Raw genomic sequence first — 13,131 nt, forward strand, 5'->3', positions numbered from 1 at the left:
CGGTGTTATAAAAGCGTTTAGACCTAATTGTTTGGCGCTACTTTTTTGGTTCTCATTTTGGTTGGAATGGTTTTGATGGAGAGGAGCATTTATGTTAAGTCCTTTAAGGTAATTCCGTAGGAGAAAAATGTAATCCTTAGAAAAGGATATATGCAATCAATATGCAATCAATGAAGTTTTGATTTCAGTTGTATTATAGACATTAAGAAACACGTTTATTGAAGTGCAAGTAACAAAAAAATCCAACGTTTGTCAAATACAATAAAAAAAAACTCCTCAGTTGCACAATGTGTTTACAAAAGTAAAAAATAGTTAAAATATATAAAACTGACAAACCATAAAAATATTATTACATTTTAATCTTTAGGCATTTTAGTTATGTCTGTATGAAAATCTTAAAGTTTAAAATATTGCAGGGTACTCCCACATTCGACTAGCTTTTTAATAATTTTCTTCCCAACATTTATTTTTTATTTGAATTTGAAGCTTTTCTTTAATTTCTTTTCGACAGCGTTAAAGGTTATTGCTTTTTGTTGAAATTGGGTGCAACGATTTGTTTCATTGGGTCTGCATAGAGATTTGCTTTTGTTTGGTCATCATGGTATAATGCTCGAAATCAAATACGGACTTGAAACCGAAAACACTCAAGTCGCCGGCTGCTGTGAAACGTTTTTTAATGACCGAAATATTAAAATAAAAGGTGTTACCTCTCCGTCATTTGCCCACCTTTTCCCTTTTTTCCGCTTCGAATAATTTGAATGCTGTTCGTGCGACGAACCTTTTGTTTATGGTCAAAAATACATTTTTTCGCTGCTGCCTACTTTTTTTTTTATATTTAAGAGACGGTTTTATGACATTTTTCATTTGGCCCCTGCGGCGGCGTTTGCTTTTCTTTAATGAAAAATTAAATTAATGAACGCACATTTGTGTGGCTTCGCTTCTGTGCTGTGTTTTTAGCTCTCCTTTTCTTTCGCTTGTGCAAACTTCTGGCAGGCAAATTAATTTGGCAATTGCAATAAAACTTTTCGCAGCAGCAGCAGCAGATTTGGCCCATTATTCTCGGCTAAAAAGATCGTCGTTCCTAGCACTAGTAGCCAGCCATGTCCTGCCTGCTTATAACCAAAGCCATTAAGCAAATTGCTCGAAGTTTGCTCCTTTCTCGCCCTTATTTGGGTAGGTAGTAGGTGGTAATAAAGGGGTTTCGATGAAAAAGGTAGGTAACCTAACACCCGCCTAATTGGCTGCCAAGATCCGATTTCCCGGCTGAGAAACTTTAAGGTGGCCCTTGAGAAAAAGCAGATTGAATGCCAAGTGACAAATGCCATGAGGGCAGGGCAGGCCTTGTTGCAATGAGCAATAATTGCACTTTGACACGACCTTCTCATTCCCTTTTCTCTGCTTCCTGCTTCATAATCCACATCCACCCCAGGAAAGAAAAGACAATGGACAATGGTCCTGCTACTGCTGCTACTGCACCCCACCCTTCACACTAATAAATCCTTGTCACAATATCCCTTTGTTTTCCCATCTTTTTCACTTGAGCTGTGCGCAGGGGGAGCATTATCATCCTTTTTGAATTTACAGCGCTATAATTCAAAACACATTCGCTGACTGACTGACAGACAGAAAGAGACAGCGCGAGAAGCAGACGAGTGAGGGGCGGAAAGAGATGGCTAGCGAGATGATGATTAAGGTCCTGTCGGCACGAAAAATCAGCAAGGGCAGCAACAGCAGCAGCACCACCACCAAACCATATGCCATATGCTTATGGGCTTATTCTCCTCCGATTTGGGCGCCATATGAGACAGATTAATCGTAATATTCACAGACTACGGATCAGTTAGCACAATTAATAAAACACCATTTGAAACATGGTAGGACAAAACTTACTTAAGAAAAGTATCACTTTCAGTTTTTGAAAATTAAATTTTTGGATTAAATCAGCATTAAACTTAAACTTACCAATACGACTTATTTTATTGTTAATTATTTAATATTTATATAAGTATTTTTCCATAACTTCTCAACAGCCACAGAGGTAACTCGGTCAACTGAAAAAAAAACGAAGCTCTATCGCCAAGAGAGAAGATTCTCAGATCGTCAGCAAAGTTAAGCCCAAAAGCAGGGCTTATTAATTTTAAAAGCTTACAAACATTGCTGAATAATTTAGCCAGAAATGTAACAATATAAACGCCACATTGCAGTTGACTTTACTTTGGAGATTTGGAATGTGAATTCTAGTAAGGGTGCAAGACGAACACTATATCCAAAACATATTCCCTTGGTCCATTTCACTTTTAGGATACTTTAACTTTTTGTTTGGATGTTCCGACTCTTTTGCCCATTTTTCCATCTTTAAGTGCGCCAAAAATTAAATATATACCCCCACTTTACTTATTTCATTCTTTTTGATGCTTGTGTGCTTAATTCCATTTTTATATTTTCATTTGCAGACAACACAGGACAACAGGAAACAGCGGCAGCCAACGAGAGAGGATGTTTTGTTTGAGTTTGCAAAGGCGGCTCCAGTGGCACACATAACTTTACTCCTCCCCAACCATCCACCATAAGCCATTTACACTTTTCCGCCTTTCCACCGAGTTGAGTTGCTCCGGGAAATGGGTCAAAGAAATTTAATTGGCAAGAAAATAGGAAACTGCCGCGCATGTGAGCAGCGTGAACAGTGTTTAACAGAATATGAATTGCACGATCGCTGCCTTTTTTTGCATTTTTGAAATAAATTTGTTATACGAAAATTAAGAAAGGATTGTTTTATTAATTTTTAAGTAACCTAACATATTATATTAATTATTCCTGAACAGCGAATTCTTAAGTTTCTTTAAGGTCTCAAGATTACAAATCTTTTCAAAGCTTTTAATCAATTACAACGTTTCAAAGTTGTCAAATTTCTTATATTACATTTTGAATTACGACAATTTAAAACACCATATTATTTATTTTACTATAATTAATAATTAAGTTAATTGAAGTATATGTACATAAAAGAAAATGTTTTTCGTTATTTGGTTTTGTCATAAGGATTTCGGTCACAAATCTTCAGCTCATCAACTCAATGGGCAAACCTATTGGAATTCAAATATGATTTGGTTATTTTAATCTTATTTCGTATTTTTTCATTATCGAGGGGAAAGTTCTTTAAATGATTCAAGACAATTCCCACCCAAACACAGAAATTACTGTTAATTTTGTAGAGCCCCAACCATTTTGGGATCGGATTTTCCAGATTTGCAGTGCTGCTCAAAGTTTTGCCCTCTGTCTGGAAGCATAATTTCCTGCCCTCGTAAATCACAGCGAGGTGTGAAATTAAAAATAGTTTCTTCTGACATCTAAATGCGATTGTCAGTCATCTCAATCTCATCTCGCCCCTCAAAACTCCTCCACTTTTTAATTTTCTCAGGCGTGGGCGCCATCGAAAATGAATTTATGACAGGGCTGGCGGCAGTTTGGAGATATACACACAAGACACATCATTCAATTCGGACGCCGATTTGGATTGGGATTCACATTCCAACGCGTGCTTGGCGCATTCATTAAGCGAAGTGGACTGCCCAGATGTGGGTGTAGAAAAGGGGCGTTTTTGGGAATTGGGAGAAGCTGCTTCAAAAGGATGCCACTCCCCGAACTTGCCATTAATTTGGGGTCTTTTCACATTTCTACAAAGATACAAAACAGCTCGGTTTAAATTTTATATTTGCCGTTGAAATGTATATTTAAATTTTTCGTATCTTTGGGTTTAATATCAATATCAATTTTAGCTAGAATGTATGAATATTTTAATGTCAAACCATACAAAGACTATTGCTTTAATCCCAAAATCTCAAAAATTTTTTAGTTTAATATCGTGTTGGCTGTGTTTATATTATAGCTTCAATATAAAGTTATACAATTTTTTTTCGGTGCTTTCTCAAATTTTTGGAAATTTTCAAATTCTCTCAAACTTTGGAATCTATATGATCAAACTAGTTCCTTTAACATGTTTAGAAAAGTTAAAGAGCATTCTATTTTTAGTAAAAGTAAGCTATCGATGACCGCTTAATTGGTTAAGCAGAACTAAAGATGCAAAATAAAAAAAAGAAATCAAAAAACCAGTTAAAGGTTAAAAACTTAGATTACACTTATATTAAGTTCTGCTTTCTGAATACAAAAAAACTCTCATCTTTGGAGGATTTCATCGATTTAAGTTTCTAGACCAACGTATTCTATTATAATCCTAAATTCTATTAAGATTAAATATTTATTATATTATCAAATGCACATACATTCCCTGTGGACCAATTGAGTCTTCCCACATGGCTCTACACCACATAAGCTCACCACCTGGAGGCTGAGCTACCCAGATATCCATCAGATATGTGAGTCATAAGTGCCGCGACTTCCGCCTGCGAAGGTTCAAGAAACTTCGAAATAAAAAAAGCCGCCTGAGATTTGTGAGTTGATTTGAGGTTGATGCCTGGGGCGGGGGCATTGAAAGCGCTTTAAGTTTTGTATCTTTTAAGCTTGAGAGATTTGTACTTTGCCTCCGCTCCGTTGGGGTCAACTCCGATCGCTTCTTAACTTCGGATTATGTTTGATTGCTTTTTGGTAGGTTCTCTTTTTCTCCTTGGATTTTTGGGTTCTTTTCCTTGGTATTTTCTTGATGGTTTTTCTTTATCCACATCTTCAGCGTCGCGGATTATTTGTTCATGCCTACCACTTCCTATTGTTTTTAAGATGTTCTGTATTTTGAAGCTGCTAAAAAATTGTTAAAGATTTTAAATTTATATATTATTTTAAACATATGTGACTTTAGATCTCAGAATTTATATCAGTTTTAAAGTTTTTATACTATTTGCACCTTAACTTTCTTAAGTATTTTACTATATAATTACTATATATATGTTGTGTGAAAGAGTTAACAATAAAATAAAACTTCTTCTTGAAACAAATTTCATTTTTTCATTTGTTCCAATGACTTTGAGAATAGTTTCTGACCTTATATAGACATCGCTTGACTTGGCCAACTTTTCGTTAGCGCATGATGTCAGCTTTTCCCAACCCCTTCAACTTCATCTTCGTCTTTATCTATTTCTACTTATTTCTCTATTTATCACGACAACAACAAACGAATCGAGGGAATTAAAATTGAAATTGTGAACAGCAACAACTCCTCTCGATAATTGACTGGACCTATCGCAATTAACAATCGACGGAAAAAAAAATTAACGATAAAACAAAAAAAATCAAACAAACAAATAGCTGACAAAATATATACGAAATTAATGAATAATCTGCGGCAGAAAAGTTGGGCTGCGTGGGGAGTTGGATGACAAATTCAATAACCGACACACACACTGCCATAAATATAAGCATGAATATAAATATAAATACCCAGCACAAATAAATTTGAGTAATCTGTGTTCTCCGCCCGACGCTATGGTAATCCTCTGAAGGTTCACTCTGGCGGAAAGCGCTCAAACTAACCATGAAAACCATCAAATAATCGACCTGCCCACCCACTTCCGGATGGTTATGGTATACTAGTATATTCGTTATTTTCATTTTCGACCAGGCCAAATGTGCTACTCATCGTCGTTATTGTTGAATGTATATTATATGATCAGTCAGATCGGTCAGCAAGTAGATACCATAGCCGCAGGTTGGCATAATCACCAAACACATTTTGCGGATGAGCGACCGCCAGAAATTATGCACAGCAATTAGGCAAAGCTTTGGTAAAAGAGTTTAAACTAGGCGTTACTCTTTACAATTCGTTTTGAAAATATTTTATTGTTTGAACTAGAAAATAAAAGAGTTAAAAAAAGAGCACAAATAAGCTGCCATAAATTATCTTGATCACTTTTTAAGTTTATATAACGATACCTTTTTATATTTATAAATGTAATGTTATATTCTTTGTAAAATGTATTCTTTAGAGTTCCTATTGTCCTAAAAGTAATACTATAAAGCAACCCTAAACTTATCTTCCTACTGCTCACATAGTTGTGATCTTAAAATTGTATTGCATGGATACTGTTCATGGAGTTAGTACAGATTTAAGGGTTAAAAAGTTTACATAACTTGTAAAACAGCATACCCAACGAATTTATCATATAAAAGGGGATACCAAAAAAAGCTTATTAATTAGTTGAACAAAGTGTAGATGATGACCACCTGCTGAGATCGTGACTTAGTCAATAAACAATTATTTCATTGTGTTATTTTGTTTTATGGTGACGTTGACGTTGACAAGACTACACACAAACACACAATATAAAATCAAACATCAAACATTTTTCCAAATTCCGGATGTGATCGTCAGAAATTTTCCGTTTACACATCGTCCTCGTCCCCACACTTCCCCTCCATCAATAATATCATAACATTTACTAGTCACAAGCCAAACAAACACCAGTTGAGATGTCTGCAATCTCGCTAATTGGAATTTGCCTGGTTTTATCCATTCTGCTGTTGTTCTTGGGTGTCGCATTGGAACCTTTAAAGCGTTTAATACTAAGCAGGTATGTAAATCAGGAGGCTTAGCAGTTTATTGCGAGTTTTGTTAACCAAATAGGAGCGGTGGTCGCAACCAACTGGCCTTGGTGCCAGCGATTTCGAATGCCGTACGAGGCCAGAGAGCTGCTTACGATCCTTTGGAGCAATCCTCGTGGCACAAGTCAATTCGGGTACACATTCGCTATTTAGCTCGCTACGTACATGTGCCACCGGACTTGGATGAAGTCGGAGTGCCCGTTGAACTGCATCGCCACATGCAGGACCTTGCCATTCTGCAGGATCTCTTTCGGACGGGCCAGTTGCAAAGGACTACTGTGACTGCCTCCGTGCCTGATCTCGATCACGACCCCGACCACAGTCGCTGAGAAGGGCAAAGTTCAGCATCGCCCTCAAATTAAGTTATATGCCTAAGGCCCAGTAATCATTTCGGAGCGAACTTTGGTTTCGGTGTCCCTAATAGTGTTTTAATTGCTCTGGCCGTTTGTATTCCGCACGAATTAACATCAATTTGGGGAAGGAAGTGGGTATAGATTAGCCACCCCTACTGTTGCTATTGCAAGGATATCGCATGTCAAGCAGGCATTATGTGCTTTCAACGATAGGAGTTTAAGTCGACGAACCTGCAAATATCCTGGAAAAGGCATTAATAAATACTCTTTTTTTTCCATCGCTAATCCAAACGTGTTTTCTTTTTAAATAAGCCAGCTTTATGTTTTTAGTGTGATACACTTCTATTTTTATTTTAAGTATGGAAAAATTTTGTTTTAAATTAAAAACAAAATTTATCTATAACATTTCTATTGGAAATTAATTTGAAAAAAGTTTTTAATTATATAACCATGTTTTAAGTCTCTTTTAAGTATGTTTATATTTTGAAATATGAATGTTTCATTCAAATATTTTAAGCATTTTAATTTTTAAACTTTTAACTATTTATTATGGCATACTGTTTTGCTACCACATAATAAACCGAAACACCCCACACTCCGGGCACTCCCCATGTCGTTCAAGGACCAAGGACTCGCCAGGGAGCTCTGCTCAAGGATCTATGGATCTATGGTCGCAAGGAGGTAACAGGAGGATTGACATGTAACTGTTTGTCACACAAAATTAGCGTCGGGTGTCGGACGTCGAGTGCCGAGTGTCGGCAACATCATTTATCAATATATCAATTGTGAGGCGACAATAAAAACAAAGGCACTCCACGCCACTCCACTTCGAAAAGGGGAAATTGGGAAAAGCGGAAAACAGAAGGCAAGCTGAGCTGAGATACGGACAAAAAAAAAAATCAGCCAAGACGAGGGTTGACAATTGGCAATTGGAATCGGAATCGGAGACATGTTCCATGTTGACGTGGAATTTTCCAGATTTTCCGAGATTTTCACCCTCTCGTGATTGAGGATAATTAGCTGGGGACTTGACAGTTGGACAGTCGGAAGGTTGATCTGAACAAAGACTAGAAAACTATTCGATTTAACAATGTATTACATGGAAATTAGCAGGTTTTTCGTGTTTATCTGAATTTTGAAGCCTGTGTGGAAGGAATAATCAAATATACTTGAAAATATTCATATTTGTTAAGCAAAATATTTAGGCCTGAAAATTATCAATTCCATGGCAGGTTTCTACCCTTCGTTTCGGGTATTTGCACAAAAAAAATGTATATTGCGAGTGCAGCTAAATGCTAAATGCCCACAACTCATTGGCAGTGTCCCATAAATCTGTCATAACCGGAGCAAGCGACCAAAGTCAAGTGATCACTTTGTCAGTTCTACGCGATTTGAGGCCATCATCTCACCAAAACTCATTGAACTGACATTTCAATAACATTTTATCACACTTTACTTTAGTTTTCCGTTTTCAACGCGCTGTTTCCCTGCGCATACTTGAAAATCTGCTTCTTTTTTTTTCTGGCAAGAGGTAACACTCTGTTTACCATTCTCCATATAACCATCGTTATTATTATCTTCGCACAGAAATCATTATTATTTTCTTCACCCACACTGCAATGCAGTTTTGTTTTATGTTTTACGTTCGACACGCTCAAAGTTTATTAAACGCTGCCCTTGACTCATTGACTAAATGTTTCAATGTCTGAATGCCCGACCGACTGAGCGACTGACTGACTGTCTGAATGAATGACTGAATGAATGAATGAGTGAACGTGGGGATTTCAATGTTTGGTTTTCAATTTGGCTTCGATCAAGCAAAGCAGGGGCTGTGAGTAAATATTTACCCATCGTTTGGCAACCGAAGGTCGCTTCTTGGCCCTGGTTCAAATCGACTTGCGCCTCGCATTCAAACCAACCAACCTCCCAATTTGTCGCATATCGTCGTGCTCACTTTATAAACTATAAATAGCAAAATATTCCCTCCAATTAAATTTCGAAATGTCCACTGGTTGGGCTTGATGGCAATTTGTGACTCAGTTTTCAAAATATTTCGCCTGCTATTTTTCACAGATTTTTATTTAATTAGTGCCGGGCAGAGGCATATTAGAAATATAAATATTTTTCATTAGGCAATTAGATTTTATTTTCTGATGGTCGGAATAGATAGAATGCTGTCGTTTGCTTGTTCGGAAATCTACCAATTAGTCGCTTAAGTTATTTTTTTTATGGCAGTTGAAGCAATTTATAGAATTCCTTTCAAACAGCTTTAAATCAGGGAATTCAAAGTCAGTCTGTAATCGGAATTTGTTTGGTAATCATTTTCTTATCGATATAAATGAACTACAATAGGAACTAGCTTAATTAAATTTCCCCTCGATAGTCTTGTTTTCGTCTTATCGATAGGCAATCGATCGATAACACAATGGTTGCGACTCATAACTTTAACACTCATCGATGGCGACACCCGTTGAACAAGGCTAAACAAAAGCGAAACAAATCTCGTAAAACTCCACTTGACACTTGTCCCCATCGAGTGTGTCTCGTGCTGTCTCTTTCGCCTCTCATCCTGCCATCTCTTTTCCTCCCTCTCATTCAGAGGACCCAGGTCCCAGGTTCCATTCCCATGGTGCGTTTGACGTTTGCTGAAATGTCAGCGAAATTTTAACTGGCAATTTGCAGCAGAGCTCACGAATGAGCTCCTGTGCTGCTGCTACTACTGCTGCCGCTGTCTCCCCTAGTTTTCCTCGACTTTTCCCCTTGCTTTCCTCCCGCATTTTTTCACACGTAGTGTAGTCCAGACGGGGGAGTAAATGGAAAGGGGACAGACAGACAGACAAGCAGACAGGCAGTTGGACTCCCCTCCCTTCCTGTACAACTTCCCAGAGCGTGCCTCTCCGTCTGTCTTCATATTTTCCCGACTTCCCCGCTTTCCCAGTGTCTCTTCGACCTGCAACAAAACATGGCACAATATGTGGCTATGTCTGGATGTCTGAATGTCTGGGCCCTGCCTATATAGACAGTGGTGCCAGGAGTTTAGCTCCCACATAGGCTAGATTCTGAACATAAATAGGCAAAAATGGGTCTAACTGTTAATTTATTTTGAAGTTTCATTTTACTGTCTACTCTCTTAAATAATCAATAATAATAATTTATACCATATTACTACTAATATAGTAGTTTGTAGTACAGCTATCAAAATACAAGCTATATCCAAATGGAAGAACACATACAAGAACCAATAGTTTATTAAATAAAGGTAGTAGGTAGGTAATTCCAAAATTATGTACATTTTAAGCAATAACATAATTTTAATTTTATTCAATACACATAGCACCATTTTTGGCATTCAACAAATTAAATAAGCATTAATTAAATACGCCGGATCAAGCCAGAAATACGCTAAACTGGCAGCACTGTGCCTATATAGCCTCTCTACAGCCCACACTTGAGTTTTGTGTGTGCGTTCGCTCATTGGGTGCGACTGTTGTTCCATCCACACCCATTCTATCGTTGTTTCTCGCAGTGTGAGCGTTATTGGTAATGGTGTCAAAATAATTTGGGTTGTCACTTATTTGGCTGCCACGCCCACTCTTCTCCTATTGCCGCCCCCCTCTTAAGGGAAAATTGTCGACATTGGTCAGAACGGGGAAAAGGGGATCCAAAATTGGGGGCAATATTTGGAACATGGTTATGTGAAAAAGGGGTCAAGAGGTTCAAGGGTCAGATTCACAAAACAACATTTACTTTTTGTTTTTATTGCCGAAATTGTTATACGTAAAACAAAGGAGTTAAGGGTGTCCAGGTCAAGCTCTAATTGATTTTTACTGGCTATTATAGCCACATGTGAATACATGTGACAAGAAAATGTTACAAAAACATAAATCCTTATGGCTATAGTAAAAAATAAAACTCTCAAAAATGAGTTTTGTAAAATCGTATACTATATATTTTTATTTCAATATTTTTTTTTTTTCAATTTTCAGACAAAACAATATTGTCTTGATGTATTTAAAAAAATTGAATTGCCTACTGTTAAGAGCCGAGAAATTTTTTGATTTATGAGATCATACGCACACAATTGTTTGTTCTGCCCAGAGGCACTTTTCTTTTCTTTTGTTTGGCTTGAATTTATTTTGCCTTGCGTTCGATAGTTCCTTCATAAATCATCGCTTCGATCATATGGCACACAAAAACAATCTCTGATTGATGGAGAACAAGTGCAGAAACAGAAACAGGAGCATGAATCGCTTAAATGTCACTTGCCGCCCACAAAAAAAAAAGAAGAGAAGAAAGGAGAAGAAGGCAAAACCTCTAAGCCGAAAGGCTCACTCCCTCAAAACGCCAACAGAGCAAACCCCTCTCATCATCATCATTTTGCCTTTGTTTGTTTGCTAATAGCTTGTTAGCCATTTCAAAAACAATTTTCTTACTTACACATTCAGGCAACAACGACACAATGGCACATAAACAACAACATTAGACAGCAACATGTGTAGACCATAACTTCCCACTGCCCGCCCCGCACCGCCACGCCCCTTTTCACAGCCCACCTCACCCCTTTTTGCATGTCCTTTTCCCTGCTCTGTCATAATTCAAGGCAAAGAACAAAAACGAAAAGCACAAAAACAGAAGGAAAAAAATAACGTTAGGGAGCAAGTGAAAGAATGGTTGGAAAATAAGCAAGCAAGCAAGGGGTGTGGGGTGTTTCTGATATTTGGGGCAGACTGTAGGAAAATGGGGAAAAAGCGGGACACACACACACACAGGCACATATTGACAGCTCCTGCCATAAATTTAACAGGTAACAAGCGACACCCCAATCCCCAAATTGAACCAAAGCAAAAACTTCAGCTGACTTGCTCCAAAAACTCAGTTTTTTTTTTTTTTTTGGAAAAGAAAACGATTTTGGAGTATCACTCATACGCCGTGTGGCACTGGCACGGGAAAGAAGATGATAGATCTATCAATATCTTTCTACGATAAATGCATTTCAGTATCACTGATAACTTAATTTTTAAAACACTAATATAGTATATGAAACTCCATGTTTTTATTAAATAATAATGCTTTATAATTGATTTCTCATGTGTTCTAAATACCTGAGTTTAGTTAGTCATAAATAAAATGAATCATTACTTCATAAATTTCAAAAACTCACTAATATTTTTTTCTTAGATCAAACCTCTAACTTTCTTAACCGTTGACTTCCATGGGAATTTATATCAATAATTTAATAATAAATATATTTATAATGTTTAATTTTTACAAAATGTTTAAAATAAAAAGCCTGAATGTAAGACCTGAAATCCTCTAATTGCCGTTAAAACTTCCACAAAAAACCTAATCTGTATCCGCCAGAAATCCCTTGCTTTGTCCAACTTCAATTTTTCCCAGCTTGTTGCTAATATATCATGACAAAAGAAGGGTTGTTTGTCCCCTATCTTCCGTGTTGTTTTATATACATCTTTTTTAAACTTATTTGTTGTTGTTGTTGTGGCTGGAAAAGGCAGGCTGTTACATGTACCCCCCGTTTTGTTTTTCGGTACAAACTTTGTCGCAAGTTTTGTTTCGCCTTTTTCAACCCTTTGCTTTTTTTTTTTGTTTCAGAACGCATCCGGTGCTGATAATTTTGCCCCCCGCATGTGTTAATGGCAAATTAAAATTCACTTAACAACAGTCCACTTTAGTTTGTAATTTGAAATTTCATTTCGAGACAGCACTTGCCATTTGGTTGTCTGGCGCTGGCCCTCGTTTTTTATTCAAATACCAAAAATCCTCGTTAAGAATTTATGAGCAGAGCCACAAAAGCCGCAGACACCGCTCATGCAATTTGCATCCTGTGGGTGCTCCACCCAAAAATGGTTATACGGAGGGGTTTTTAAGGGGGTTTTCAAGGGGTTTTACAGAGCGGCTTGTCAATAATAAATAAGCAATGCGGTAGACAAAAAGCTTTGAGTACAAAAACGAACTCTTGAACACCCTTTAAAGTATAATATACAAATATTTTCTTTTAAGTACCTACTGAATTCATAACAATTATTTGTTTATATTTTTAATTATAGCTTACATTTAAAAATAGCAACTAATAATAGAGCGGTTTAAATATCTTGGAAATTCAAGTTTTTGATACTAGGATTTTGTTTTTCATTTTCTCTCAGAAATATTCATATTCCAATAAGTCAAAATCGTAGGATTTTTCATCCAATGTAAAAACGTTTTTACCCCT

General features: G+C 36.9%; 2 protein-coding genes across 3 annotated transcripts in view; one reads left to right on the forward strand and one right to left on the reverse strand.

Moving 5' to 3' along the window:
• LOC108138401 overlaps nt 1-13,131 on the reverse strand; it is an 89,536-nt gene that overhangs the window by 50,568 nt on the left and 25,837 nt on the right. The gene's annotated exons all lie outside the window — the stretch shown is intronic.
• Nucleotides 6,129-7,187, forward strand: LOC108138402. The gene is made up of 2 exons (XM_017260585.2): nt 6,129-6,518; nt 6,572-7,187. The coding sequence occupies exons 1-2, from the start codon at nt 6,418-6,420 to the stop codon at nt 6,876-6,878; spliced, it is 408 nt and encodes a 135-aa protein (XP_017116074.1). The 5' UTR covers nt 6,129-6,417; the 3' UTR covers nt 6,879-7,187.

The sequence above is a fragment of the Drosophila elegans genome, unplaced genomic scaffold (assembly GCF_018152505.1).
Source record: "Drosophila elegans isolate 14027-0461.03 unplaced genomic scaffold, ASM1815250v1 contig_149, whole genome shotgun sequence".
In the NCBI taxonomy this organism is placed as follows: Eukaryota; Metazoa; Arthropoda; class Insecta; order Diptera; family Drosophilidae; genus Drosophila; species Drosophila elegans.